The sequence below is a fragment of the Danio rerio genome, chromosome 12 (genome assembly GCF_052040795.2).
Source record: "Danio rerio strain M-AB ecotype USA chromosome 12, GRCz13ab, whole genome shotgun sequence".
In the NCBI taxonomy this organism is placed as follows: Eukaryota; Metazoa; Chordata; class Actinopteri; order Cypriniformes; family Danionidae; genus Danio; species Danio rerio.
Window position 1 is genome coordinate 19,788,393 of NC_141032.1, and position 14,697 is coordinate 19,803,089.

Here is a 14,697-nt window from a genome sequence, read left to right on the forward strand (position 1 = left end):
GATAACCGATATACCGATAATAAAATGTTGTATGTTAATTATTCTTAGTATACTTTAAAAACTAAATTTAAATGAAAAGCAGAAAGCTGCAAAATAGCAAGGAAACATCTAAACTGCAGTTAAGTGAAATTGTAATTATGAAATCCTTTGTTTTTCAGGATGAAACCTTCCCACATTGCCCATATTGTGTCCCCTTATAACATAAACTCTTTAAAATTTATATCTGCTGAAATAATACATATTTACAGATTGATAATTTAGTTTTAGTTTCTTATCGGGCCGATGAAAAGTAACATCCAAAATAAGCATTTATTGGCTGATATAACATATACACTACCGGTCAAAATATGGGGTCAGTAGGATTTTTAAATGTTTTATTTAAAACTGGCCCAAATCCGTGCCATGTTTGGCCCACATGCTGTATGCCAGTGCCGGATGAATTAATATTTTCCACAGAGAGATTGATTTGAGGTAGCCTGCTATTTTTTTTTGACGGAAGAAAACACAAAACAAATGATTGGACAAACAGCATATGCCAATTCTTAAAAAGTATTCACTCTGTGTTTTCCTTTTGTAATCTAAATTTGTCATTCAAGTGAAAAATATCTAGGGCAAGACTATTTAGTTTATTTTTTTTATTTAGTTTAATCCGTTTTTCTACGCTGTTGGAAAAATTGCAGGTGCGTGAAGATGCTCTGCTATGTTTTGTTGTTGATATGTTTGCTTGTTAAAATAAATCAGTAAATTAAAATGCAATATTTAATGTATCACACAAAATAGACACATCAAATATCAAATAATATTTTAATATTAATCTGACCAGTTAATATTCGGTTAACGAGCAGCAGTTGTCAGTTTGTAAAATGAACCAAAATGACCATCTCTACTTCTAAACTTAAGTTTTTCAGTCTAAAAGAAAAGTTTAAAGTTTATTTATTAGGAATGTGGCTAGTTTTTAGGCTACTTTGAGATTTGAGTTTAGTTGAATGCTGTAAAAAAAAAAAAAAAAACAAGCTGTACATGTTTTTAATATTATTCATTTGAAGCTTTCCTTTTTCTGTGGCTATTATTGTCAAATTAAACATATTGATGTCCTATTTGTCTCCAAACAGTGCCGGAAGATCTTTCCTTTGAAGAGAGAGATGAACTGTCCAATATTAGAAGGAGGAAAAGGGAGCTACTGGATGACATTGAGGTCGTTTTCTTTAAAGTCATTAGTGCAATCTTTAGTCTAATCTTTTAAAGTCATTGAGATATCTCAGTGATTGACATTTATCATGTCACCCTGACTGCATTTTCTTCCTAACAGAAGCTTAATGTCACTTATTGTTAAAAGTGTTTTACTATACAAGATCTCTGATAAACCTTATTAACTTAAGTGACCATTTTTCTGTGATCCTTGCAGCGGTTAAAATTAGAGATCTCTGAAGTCATGACCGAGATTGAACATTTAACGTGTGTCAGAGAGACGTGAGTTCCTTTTTGTGTTACATATTATTAAGCTGGGTTCAGTATTGAGATACATAAAATAACAATTTGTATTTGTTATTTTAATATCAGAACTTTATTGTTTATCGTCACATTACAGTAAAAGCACTCAGAGGAGCAAGCAGATTGCTGTTGGAAGAAAGAAATTCAATATGGACCCTAAGAAGGTATTGTTACTAAAAGATCTTGATTCATGTAGAATATGGGTCAAGTATTATTTTCAGCTCGAGCAAACATCATGAAGTGGTTAATATCTCCAACGTTGTTGCAGGGAATCCAATTTCTTTTGGAGAATGATCTTCTGCAGCACACACCTGAGGACATCGCTCAGTTCCTCTATAAAGGCGAAGGCTTGAACAAAACTGTCATAGGAGATTATTTAGGAGAACGGTAAGTCACATGCCTCTCGCTCACAAGACTAGTCTTTCTGCATTGTATATGTGTGTTGTTAGATAAGGCCTTTCCATAAAGATCCTGCTTGCTCTCTCAGGAAATTACTTCTCCATTTGAAGCAGCTGAAAATAACCACAAGTCTCTAAAACAATATTTAGCATGTTGCCCAGACAGAATGCTGGTGTTTTATCTCAGCCTTACACTCATCTCTCAACACATGATTTGATAGAAAACATTATTATTTGTCTGAAACAGAAACACAATGCAACACCTGTCAACGGGGAGTAAAATTAACACTTTAGCCAAGCACTAAATGTATTTAAAATTATTGACATTTGTTTATATATCAATTTTATCAGTTGGCATCCGCTGTGTAAAATATTTGCTGGATAAATTGGCGGTTCATTCTGCTGTGGCGACCCCTGATGAGTAAAAGGACTAAGCCAAAGGAAAATAAAAATGAATTATTTAAAAAAAATATCCCTTTATTAATAGTTTATATATATATATTCATTCATTCATTCATTTTCTTGTCGGCTTAGTCCCTTTATTGACCCGGGGTTGCCACAGCGTAATGAACCGCCAACTTATCCAGCGCATTTTTTTTGCAGCAGATGCCCTTCCAGCCACAATCCATCCCTCGGAAGCATCCACACACACTCATTCACAAACACTCATACACTATGAACAATTTAGCCTACCCAATTCACCTGTACCGCATGTCTTTGGGCTGTGGGGGAAATCGGAGCACCCGGAGGAAACCTACGCGAACGTGCAAACTCCACACAGAAAGAAACTCCAACTGAGTTGAGGTTCGAATATATATATATAGGTAGTTTGGTAGGTAGGTAGGTAGGTAGGTAGGCAGACAGACAGAGATAGATAGATAGATAGATAGATAGATAGATAGATAGATAGATAGATAGATAGATAGATAGATAGATAGATAGATAGATAGATAGATAGATAGATAGATAGATAGATAGATAGATAGATAGATAGATAGATAGATAGATAGATTGATTGATTGATTGATTGATTGATTGATTGATTGATTGACTTGCAGAGCAATCCAAAGTTATGAAAAAAACAGGCAAATGGTCGGTATGGGTAGCAATGAATCAAAAAGATAGAACAAGACAAAGGGTCAAAACACCGGAAGACTAAACAAGGAAAATGCCCATTTCACAGTACAGTTAAACAGATAAACAAGACTCAGAAACCGATGTGTGTGTCTGTGCTTCTTTTGAAGTCCATGTAATCAGGAAGCCTGGACCGCTGATGATTGTGACAGCTGGATGGATGGATGGATGGATGGATGGATGGATGGATGGATGGATGGATGGATGGATGGATGGATGGATGGATGGATGGATTGATAGAAATAATTTAATTATTTATTATTGTTTTGTATTACTTTTATGAAAATAAAAGCTAACATCATTACAGAATTATTGATTAGGTCTTTTCAACTATACATTGTGAGTACTGAAATAATAATAAAAAAATTGTTGAAATTACATCTTGTTTCCCCAATTATAAAGCATTCATGCACAGAGTTCAGTGGCCATAAACAAGGCATTTATATCTAGGAGGTTTTTTTATGGCAAAATATTTTAGGTCTTCTCCATCAATATCAAGGCCAGGAAAAGTGTAATTGAAGCCATACAGATCTACTACAACTTAGATTCTCATCATCACCCCCTGAGGCAGATTTACTGAATACCAAGACAAAAAGGAGAGCCTATGCTTGATCCACAGTGCAGTAGTTGTTTGATTCAAAAATAGCATTGTCTACGTAGGCATTCTGTCAAACTTGATAACTGTTTCTTAGCTTTGCTTTAGCCTGAAACTGAAATAAAACCATTTCATTTTTCTACATAAGAGTGTGGGGATAAAACTACACATAGCTTTAACTGGTAATTGCATTTATGAGGAGGGGTTGGAAGCTCTAATTATTATGATTAATTAACCTTAATAAAGGATTTTTTTTCCTGACCTCACTTGTGTTATCAGGCCTGTGCTGTAGATTTCTTTTGTTCATGCAATGTTGGGATTGAGGATGTACAATGCACAGCATAAAATTAGTACACCCTTTTTTAAAAACTAATATTTTTATCCATTTTTCGGTAACAGACAAAACAGTATTGGTGCATTTAAACTAAATGGTTTTATCAAACAGTTACATTCATCACAATAGAGGTTGGTCACCCAACATTATTAATATTTAAATTATGTTTCGAAAATGTAAAAAAAATATTAGAAAGATAATACATTTAAGTTCAAATGAGGTGTTGCAAAACAAAATTACAAACTACAACATGTAATATATATATATGTGTGTGTGTGTGTGTGTGTGTGTGTGTGTGTGTGTGTGTGTATATATATATATATATAAGTGTGTGTGTGTGTGTGTGTGTGTGTGTGTGTGTGTGTGTGTATATATATATATATATATATATATATATATATATATATATATATATATATATATATATTAAATTAGGTTAATTAATTAAAAAAGTTAAATTAGCTCTAGTTTTGGTTTTCGTACTGATTAATGTAATATACAGTTGAAGTCAGAATTATTAGCCCCCCTGAATTATTAGCCTTCTTGTTTATTTTTTCCCCAATTTCTGTTTAACGAAGAGAAGATTTTTCAACACATTTCTAATCATAATGATTTTAATAACTCATTTCTAATAACCGATTTATTTATCTTTGCCATTATGATAGTAAATAATATTTGACTAGATGTGTTTCAAGACATTTTTATACAGCTTTAAGTGACATTCAAAGGCTTAATTAGGTTAACTAGGCAGGTTAGGGTAATTAGGCAAGTTATTTTATAGTGATAGTTTGTTCTATAGATCATCGAGAAAAAATATAGCTAAAAGGGGCTACTAATTTTGTCCCTAAAATGGTGTTCAAAAAAATTAAAAACTGCTTTTTTTCTAGCTGAAATAAAACAAATAAGACTTTCTCCAGAAGAAAAAATATTATCAGACATACACTCTCAGAAGTAAAGGTACAAAAGCTGTCACTGTGGTGGTACCCTTTTAAAAGTGCACTTTTGTATACCTAAACGGTACACTTTTGTACTTAAAAAGTTCACAATGATACCTTAAAGGTACACTTTTGTCCTTTATGTACTAATATATATATATATACATTGAAGATGCAAGTGTGGACCTTTAAGGTACCAAAGTGTATCTTTTAAAAAGGTACCACCCCAGTGACAGCTTTTGTACCTTTATTTCTGAGAGTGTACTGTGAAAATGTCCTTGCTCTGTTAAACATCGTTAGGGAAATATTAAAAAAAAAAAAAAAAGGAAAAAAAAATCAAAGGGGGCTAATAATTCTGACTTCAACTGTATATAGACTTGTTTTTAATTATCTGTAAGAGGTTCATATCAGGCACTGTACTTGTTAGATTGAAATGATATGCAAAAAACATGGTCTTGTTTATGGTGTTTGTTCCTAAGCAGACTTTTTAAAAGAGCTTATGAACTCCTTAACATACTGCAGTCTAAACTGTCTTTTGATTGACCTCAGATAAACTTTGTATCTGTGGAGAGGGAGCTTAGAACAAATGAAGAAGTAACTATGCTGATTAAACCTTTTTCTCATTATTTTTAGAGATGACTTCAACATTAGGGTTTTGCAGGCATTTGTGGAGCTTCATGAGTTTGCTGACCTCAACTTGGTGCAAGCATTGAGGTAAGACATCTGTTTTCTCCAACTTACATTTAACTGCAAACACCACAGTATGGACACCTTGTAAGACCTGTATAATATTTAAATTCAATTAGATTTTTTATTATGATTTTGTCTGTGATTAAACACAATTAATCTCTTTCTTATATAAAAATGTAAAAATGAATTCAAAAGAAGTGTAATGCCTACTTTAATTTGAAAAGTTCTGATGAATTAAGGTACAATAACACTTAAAAAAACAACTGTTGTGTTTTTACAGCAGTATTCCCTTTCGTTCGTATATTGGATATCGTATATCGTTTGCCCAGTTAGCACGGTTCGTTTGGCATATGTGAACAGGGCAATCGCGCTCTGTTCCGCGCCAAAGTAATCGCCCCGAGATCGCTTGATTGAGGTGGTCTCGGCTCGATTGAATTGAACCCTGGAGCGGTTCGATTACAGTGAGAAAACGATCCGATCCGAGCGCGGTTATATCACAGTGTTTTATGAATATTTAATAGGCTTACAGCGATATGAAGAGAGAATTATGAGTATGGCGGGAAGTTTCGCGAGTCTCCGGATGCCCGCAAACGAGTGATGATCTCCCGGTAATCTCGCGTCTCCCTCCCGGTCCTCAAATAGGCTACGTCGCGCACCCTTCACACCCCTCCCCACCGCATCTCTCCTCAGACACATAGCGCGCGCGCACCCTGTCAATCACCACTAAACCACCACCTCTCCTGACAGCTGAGCGGGACACTGCAAAATAAACCCTGACACTGACCAATGTGAGGAGAGTTTACTCGCGCGTGACTTGTTTTAGCCCTTTTGGTCCGATTAGAAACTTTGCAGTGTGAAAGCGAACTGCTCCAAGAGCAAAGAGCTGCAATGTAACAATTGTAATCTCTGTTTCGGAACAACTGAATCGATTCACAGGTGTGAAAGCACCCTTAGCTCTTTTGGTCCGATTAGAAACTTTGCAGTGTGAAAGCGAACCGCTCCAAGAGCTAAGAGCAACAATGTAACATTTGTAATCTCTGTTTCGGAACAACTGAATCGATTCACAGGTGTGAAAGCACCCTAAAAATAACCCTTTAACTGCCCCACCAAGAAAAAAGTTCTTCTTTCTTAACTCCTAATGTCGCTAGTTAACACACTCAGCCCATCAACGCAAAACACATCCCATAGTTTCTAAAATATCAACCTCTACCAAATGGTAGATTTGTCGGTTTATAAAAGTACCAGAATTAATACATACTGTATACTATGAAAAATCAGAAAATATGAAGTGTAATACCAATTTATTTAAAAACATCATTAAAATAAAACATTTTTGAATACTAAATCACCTTTATTTTTTGAAGATTCTCATTTTCAAATTCTCATTTAACGTATTTAGTAGTGCAACAGGAATATTATGTTTGTAACATTTTGTAAACCAACAGTGCTATGTAGTGTAAATGATTATTTAAAACAGTCATTCTTTAAGTGACTTTGACAGTCTTTTTTTTTTTTTAAAGTGTTCAACCATTTAGTAGAGCTCACAGTTAAATGGTTAATATTAAATCCTAAACTAATGTTATTTGCTACTTAGTGATAATTAAGTGATCAGTACATCAATGGTTCTCAATACCTTTCCTTGCACCACACTGCTTTTAGATAACTTGATAGATGTGTTTAGACATTGACAGAATTGAGCAACACCCCTGCCTGAAGTGTATTGCATGTGTATTAAACACATTTTAGTTAAAAAGTTTACATATAGTTGAAGTCAGAATTATTTTTTGAAGTCAGAAAATTTGTTCAATACATTTCTAAACATAATAGTTTTAATAACTCATCTCTACTAACTGATTTGTTTTATCTTTACCATGATGACAATAAATAATATTTGACTAGATATTTTTCAAGACACTTCTACACAGCTTAAAGTGACATTTAAAGGCTTTTAACTATTGGTTAATTATGTTTACGAGACAGGTTAAGGTAATTAGGCAAGTTATCGAATAAAGATGGTTTGTTCTGTAGACTATCAAAAAAAAAATGCTTTATATTATAGGGGTTTATAATTTTGACCTTAAAATGGTGTTTAAAAAATTAAAAATGGCTTTTATTCTAGCTGAAATATAACAAATAAGACTTTCTCCAAAAGAAAAAAATATTATCAGAACTGCTGTGAAAATTTCTCTGCTCTGTTAAACATCATTTGGGAAATATTTAAAAAAGAAACAAATACTCAAAGGGCGGCTAATAATTCTGATTTCAACTGTATAATAATAAAAGCTACATTATTGTGATAAAATAATTTTCAGCTTTAATTAACGTTAACTTGCCCAGCCCTAATTTAAATATACACAACCTAGCCCTAATATTTTTTAAGCAATTTGTTTTGGCATGTGAAGAAATAAGTAATGAATGAAATAACCTGTTTTGTTTATTTATTTTTTATTTTTATTTTTTGTTTTATTTCATTAAAGGATGACTTATTAAAACGTGTTTTATTCCGAGACGAATAAGTGTTTTTGAATAAATCTCTTTAATGTATATCGTTATTCCAGCTGTAAAGTTACCTCAAGAGAAGATTTTATTTATTTTGTCACTAATATATAAGTGCATTTATATGTGAAGATCCACTGTCATCAAAGGTTTAATAGACATATTTGAATCATTCATTTTTAAAGAGACTTAATCATGCGTCTCTGCTTTTAATGATTGCTTGAGACCCTCAAGGTTTATCAAAGAACCATTAGGATTTTAAATGCAGTTCTTTCTTCCTTACAGGCAGTTTTTGTGGAGCTTCAGACTTCCCGGTGAAGCACAAAAGATTGATCGAATGATGGAGGCCTATGCTGCTCGATATTGCCAGTGTAACCCTGGTGTCTTTCAGTCAACAGGTATTACTTTGGAAGTACTTCGACTTTTACCTGAACTCCTCTTTGTAGCCTATCATTGCCCTAGAACTATTAGTAGCCTTAAAAAATATTCACAAAATAACATATGTTAAAAATTAAATAGTTTGCATGCAGTGCCAATTCTCATGAATTGCAGCAATCTAGTATCTCTAAGGGAAGGCAGGTCTTTTGAATGTCTTACAATACAGCTTTCTTTATAAAGGCCCTAAATTCTTTAAAAGCCTTGATTCAGGTTTGATAGGTCTTAAATATTTTTAACACGTCAACACAAAACAGTTTCTCCAGTCTGACTGACTCGATGACAGTTTACGATTATTGGACAGACCAAACTTTTTTTCCCTACATTAGCTCATCCTGGAGTGCTAAAACATGATAGTTTTAAATGTAGTGACCTTTTTTGTATTAAAAATCTCACTGATAGAGCATAAGTAAAGGCTGCTTGTCGATTTGTGAGATAAAAATGAAAGTCATGATAATCATGTTTCTATGACATAACTAATGACTCAAGTAACCGAAGCAGAAATCCAGAAGCAGAACAGAAAGTTTTATTTCGATTTTACCAAATACTAAAATAAATCAGTGAATTTCCTCCACCTCTTCCCCAGAAAAATAATTACATTGTGAAAAATGTCTTTTTTTTTAATAAAAAAAATTATGTTAAATAAAAGGCTTATGTAAACAACTGTATTTAGTTTGTTTTAGCACATTTAAAATGTGTGGCTAAGAAATAACCATGTACATTTGTTGGTGGGTCCAGATAAAATTTTGTCAGAACTATAGAGTGGGGGAAATGAGTATCGAACATGTCATCATTTTTCCCAGAAAACATATTTCTAAAGGAGCTGTTGACTTGAAATTCTAAATTTCACCAGAAACCCGTATATACAAAGAAAACGAAACTACTTAGTTTACAAATGAGGTTATGTGTAAAATAAAAATTAAATGAGAGGGAAAAAATATTGGTATCACTTAATTTTGATGGTCTCATTTTGTTAAATTTAAGTTACATTGCATCTACATGCCAACTAGTTCTCAATAATAGAATGACTGTTGGGTTGAGTTTAGGATTAGAGTTAGTGTAAGTTGACACATACTTGCAAAGTTTCCTATAGTCAGTTAAGTGTCTGTTGAAGGAGCAGTATCAGCAGATATTAAGCAGACAGTCTACTAATACTCAAATGGACCATCAAAATAAAGTGTTACCAAAGTAGTAATCACATGAGGAAAGGGAGGTGAAGAAATTCAGTGAAAGCCTAGACAGCAGCTGAAATCTCTCAGTAGTTAATCAGCAATTCTCTGCCCTTCGTCAGTATAAATTAATATAACTGCTTCAGTCCAAGATCTACATTAACAGTATGATGAAGATGAAACCAGGGTGGACATTTCAGCAAGACAATGATCCAAATGACAGCCAAGGAAACTCTCAAATGGTTTCAGAGAAATAAAATAAAGCTGTATAATAACCCAGCCAATCGACTGACTTGAATCTAATAGGAAAAACAAAATAAAGGTCAGATCTGATAATGTTGAGCCCCTAAGAACCATCAAGATTTTTACACTCTGTTGAAGTCTATGAAAAAACTCACACCATGTGATTTCATTATCCACAAGTAAGGCATCTTTAAGTTTCCATCACATTTTCTATAAATTCTAAAATACATTTCAGTAGTTCAGTTATTACACATAACTAGTTTTTCAGATTTTTTTTTGGTTTGTTTTATTTTTATGTTTGTATTGTTTTTGTTTTTACCAAAATCTGGTTTAATTTCATGTCGACAGCTCCTTTAGAAACATTATTCCCAGGAAAAAAACATGACGTGTAAAATACTTCTTACCTCCACGGTACAGTATATATATGCACATTAGATATTTATAATACTATATATTATAGTTTATATTTATATTAATTTACATAGCAGTTTTTGTGTTCTTGATTTTCAATCAAGTTGTTACTTAAAGTCTTTGATTTAACTTTTTACACTCTGGAAACCCTGAAAGGGGCTTATAACTGCAGGGATATGGTGGCATTGTTGGCAAACACAGCTAGAGAGATTGTATAAAGTGCTACACACCAGAAATGAACTGAGGACACTGTGCTACAACAAAGCACAAGGGAATTATCAATTATTCATAAACAGACTCTGCAAATGTCCAAAGCATTAATATCTTTCTTTTAGCTTGGAGTCATGCATAGAGATGCAGGAACATTAAAATAGTGGCCTGTATGTTGCATAAAACTTTCAGAATTCACCGTTTAGCAGTCAGCTCATAAAATATTAGAATGAGGGGGAAAAGAGGGTTGCGTGCTTTTCATATCTTTATATACATGTCCGATTTAATTTGCCAGCACGGACCTACAAACAGCTGAATGACTGATCTGAGTTTCTTCTCTCCACAGACACATGCTACGTTCTCTCGTTCTCCGTAATCATGTTGAACACCAGCCTGCACAATCCTAACGTCAGAGACAAGCCCTCAGTGGAGAGGTTCATCTCCATGAATCGAGGCATCAATGAAGGAGGAGATCTGCCTGAGGAGCTGCTCAGAGTGAGTCTTTGCCTCATACTGAGATACAGAGAGCCGAACACTCCTCAGTAAGGCTGTGTGTCCACCAAGGCTGTTTTTGATAGGAGCAGTGCTTGTTCAAAAGCATTTTATTCTGGTCACCAATACTTGAATAGGGCTCTATGATCTCTATGATTTAAAAAACATGGACAGAATAATTAAATCCAGTCATGAAAAATGTAAACAACTGTAAAAAGCAGAAATGAGTACATATTGGAACATATCTAATCTTGGGGCTGTCCAATCCTGGTTCTGGAGAGCTAATAACTAACAAAAGTGATAAAATTGTTATGTAGTTACACAAAATCATTAGAAATATAGAGATTTAATTTTTTTTACACAAACCTCTTCATTATTTGCTCTTCATTATGTGTATGCAGATTGCAGTGTCACTCTCTATACTTTAGTGCAGCGCAAACACTATGCAACTACTTAATTTGCCAAAAAACTGCACTTCAGAGCGGAGCTCATTAATATTCATGACCAATCTAAATATGGTCAATATGAACCTTCTGATTCTAGGGGCATTTTATGGAGTAATAGATGAGCATGTCAAACCGTTTCTGGATTTATTTTACTTACCTAAGCCATGAACACTCACTGGTCACTTATAGAGACCACCTATCATTATATACTGGTCACTTATCGAGACCACCTATCACCTAATATTATCACTTATAGGTACACCTATCTGGTACCAGGTTGAACCCCTTTTTGCCTTCAGAAATGCCTTAATCCTTCGTGGCATAGATTCAACAAGGTACTGGAGGTAACATTCCTCAGGGATTTTGGTCCATATTGTCAAGATAGCATCACGCAGTCGCTGCAGATTTGTCAGCTGCACCTCCATGATGCAAATCTGCTATTCCACCACATCCCAAAGGTGCTCTATTGGATTGAGGTCTGGTGACTGTGGAGGCCATTTGAGTACAGTGAACTCACTGGCATGTTCAAGAAACCAGAATGAGATGATTCACGCTTTATGACACGGCGTGTTATTCTGCTGGAAGTAATCATCTGAAGATGGGTAAACTGTGGTCATGAAGGCATGGACATAGTCAGTAACAATATTCAGGTAGGCTGTGGCGTTGACATGATGCTCAATTGGTAGTAACAGGCCCAAAGTGTGCCAAGAAAATATCCCCCACACCATTAAACTACCAGCATGAACCATTGAAACATGGCAGGATGGATCCATGCTTTAATTTTGTTGATGCCAAATTCTGACCCTACTATCCAATTGCCTCAGCACAAATCAAGACTCATCAAACCAGGCAACGTTTTTCCAATCTTCTATTGTCCAATTTTGGTGAGCCTGTGTGAATTGTAGCCTCAGTTTCCTGTGTTTAGCTGACAGGAGTGGCACCCAGTGTAGTCTTCTGCTGCTGTAGCCCATCTGACTCAAGGTTTGACGTGTTGTGTGTTCAAAGATGTTCTTCTGCATACCTTGGTTGTAATGAGTGATTATTTGGGTTACTGTTGCCTTTCTATCAACACAAACCAGTCTGGCCATTCTCCTCTGGCATCAACAAGGCATTTGTGCCCACAGAACTGCCACTCACTGGACATTTTCTCTTTTTCGGACCATTCTCTGTAAACCCTAGAGATGGTTGTGCTTGAAAATCCCAGTAGATCAGCAGTTTCTGAAATACTCAGACCAGCCTGACTGGCACCACCAACCATGCCACGTTCAAAGTCACTTAAATCATCTTTCTTCCCCACTCTGATGCTTGCTTTGCTACATGCCTAAATCCATTAAGTGCTTGCCATGTGATTGGCTGAGATTTGCGTTGGACAGGTGTACCTAATAAAGTGGCCGGTGAGTGTATATCTGCTATTTAGATATCAAAGAACAATTGAACTTCTTAAGCCAATGCAGTATATGGTACATTTAATCATTAAGTCAACCCAAAACAAGTATCCTTCTGGAGCTCCTCTATAGGACTCAAGACTTGTTAAACACTTGCAGAAAAGTCTGAACATAACAACTGAAAATGTAATACATGAAAATGTGAACAGAATTTGGAAAAAAATGTAATGGAATTTGGTAGAAAAAGTTGATTTAGTTTGTGGCAACAAATAACCCAATCAACACAGCATTTATGTAACAAGTTTTACAACATCAACAAGCACAGTGTTGCCATTTTGTTATCTGAAATCATCTATAACAATATTGTGGATTTTAAATATCATAGTAGCTATAGTTTCTCAAAAGCAAACAAAGGTCGTGTGAATTTTCAGCTGTCTGAAATTGCTTTGATGAATACAAAGTTTTCGATATTTAATGTCAGATTATGCACATTAATAATGATTTTTCTTTTTTAGAATTTATATGAAAGCATTAAAAATGAGCCCTTCAAAATTCCTGAAGATGATGGGAACGATCTAACTCACACCTTCTTTAATCCAGACCGAGAGGGATGGCTGCTAAAACTAGGTTGGTCATCTTTCTGTTATTAAGTTCTCTTTTTGGTCATGCTTTTTTTCATGGTTTCAAGATCACCGATTTTAATCTGGTATTATCCAAAACCTCACTTAATAACTGTTAGTTACATTATGACCTATAAAGCAGATTTTTTGTATATTTAAAGAAATTAAAGAGCTTTCAAATTATTATTATTATTTTTTATGTGTGTTGATCGGGATTACATGGATGGATAATGTTGTTATTAGCAGACCACTAAAGCTTTTATAGCATTTTTTAATAAAGACCCTTTAATATCCATAAAATCTTTTGGTAAGTGTTTGATGCTGTGAGGCGGGGACTGCTAATTCCATGTAATGCCATGATTTATTTACAGTACAAAGTTTCTGAACTATTTAAGCACATTTCTAATATTGAATTTTGTATCTATAAACTTGCAGGGGGAAGAGTGAAAACCTGGAAGAGGAGGTGGTTCATTTTGACAGACAACTGTCTGTATTACTTTGAATATACTACAGTAAGTTGAACTGTTCAATATTTCCTGTTTTAGCCAATAAATATGTTCAGGATTAAAATGATGTAGTAAGATATGAGTGAAAGGAAGAAAGGAGGTCATACAGAAGAGGAAGCCAGAGAGAAAAAGTGTGAATCGCAAAGATTTGATCAGTTCAGACATTTTTGCCTTAACAGTAAGACTAAACAAGTACATCATTAGCAGTTCTTTGTTTATTTAAATGGTTAATTTAGATATAACAAGCCCATAAAGTGTACTTTCTTTCCTTTTTTCATTTTAAATGTTTTGACCAGACATAACTGTAATTTTTTTTCAACAATTAGTCTTAATTTAGTTACTCCTCTGTATTTTTTTATGCGTTTTGCTAGTCAGTTTCAGCTGATATTAATGTGTGGGACATTCTCATTTTACATAACAATTTTCAATGGACAAAATTTTGTGTGGTGCAGGATGAGTCATCAGTAAGCGTTACATTAAGCACAACAGGAGTCCATGCTGACCCATTTCCTAATATCTATGTCATTTTTTTTTTTTTACTCAACTTTTACCTTGGCACAATTTACACAAAAGTGTTTCTGAAATGTTTACACATAAAAACATGTAAACAACAGCATCTCTTGCAAAAACAAGTGCTTATTTCAAAACAACTATAATGCTGTTTTTCTCTGTATAGGAACTGCACACAGTCCTTAAATAATATCTGC

General features: G+C 34.3%; 1 protein-coding gene across 1 annotated transcript in view; it reads left to right on the forward strand.

The window, feature by feature from the left end:
- Window positions 1-14,697, forward strand: part of cyth3a (cytohesin 3a) — a 52,976-nt gene that overhangs the window by 16,219 nt on the left and 22,060 nt on the right. The window contains exons 2-10 of the mRNA XM_087276071.1: window positions 1,113-1,195; window positions 1,406-1,470; window positions 1,589-1,655; window positions 1,760-1,878; window positions 5,521-5,601; window positions 8,359-8,471; window positions 10,888-11,036; window positions 13,380-13,491; window positions 13,920-13,996. Of these exons, the coding sequence (XP_087132197.1) occupies window positions 1,113-1,195; window positions 1,406-1,470; window positions 1,589-1,655; window positions 1,760-1,878; window positions 5,521-5,601; window positions 8,359-8,471; window positions 10,888-11,036; window positions 13,380-13,491; window positions 13,920-13,996 (866 nt within the window). The remainder of the gene's footprint in view (window positions 1-1,112; window positions 1,196-1,405; window positions 1,471-1,588; window positions 1,656-1,759; window positions 1,879-5,520; window positions 5,602-8,358; window positions 8,472-10,887; window positions 11,037-13,379; window positions 13,492-13,919; window positions 13,997-14,697) is intronic.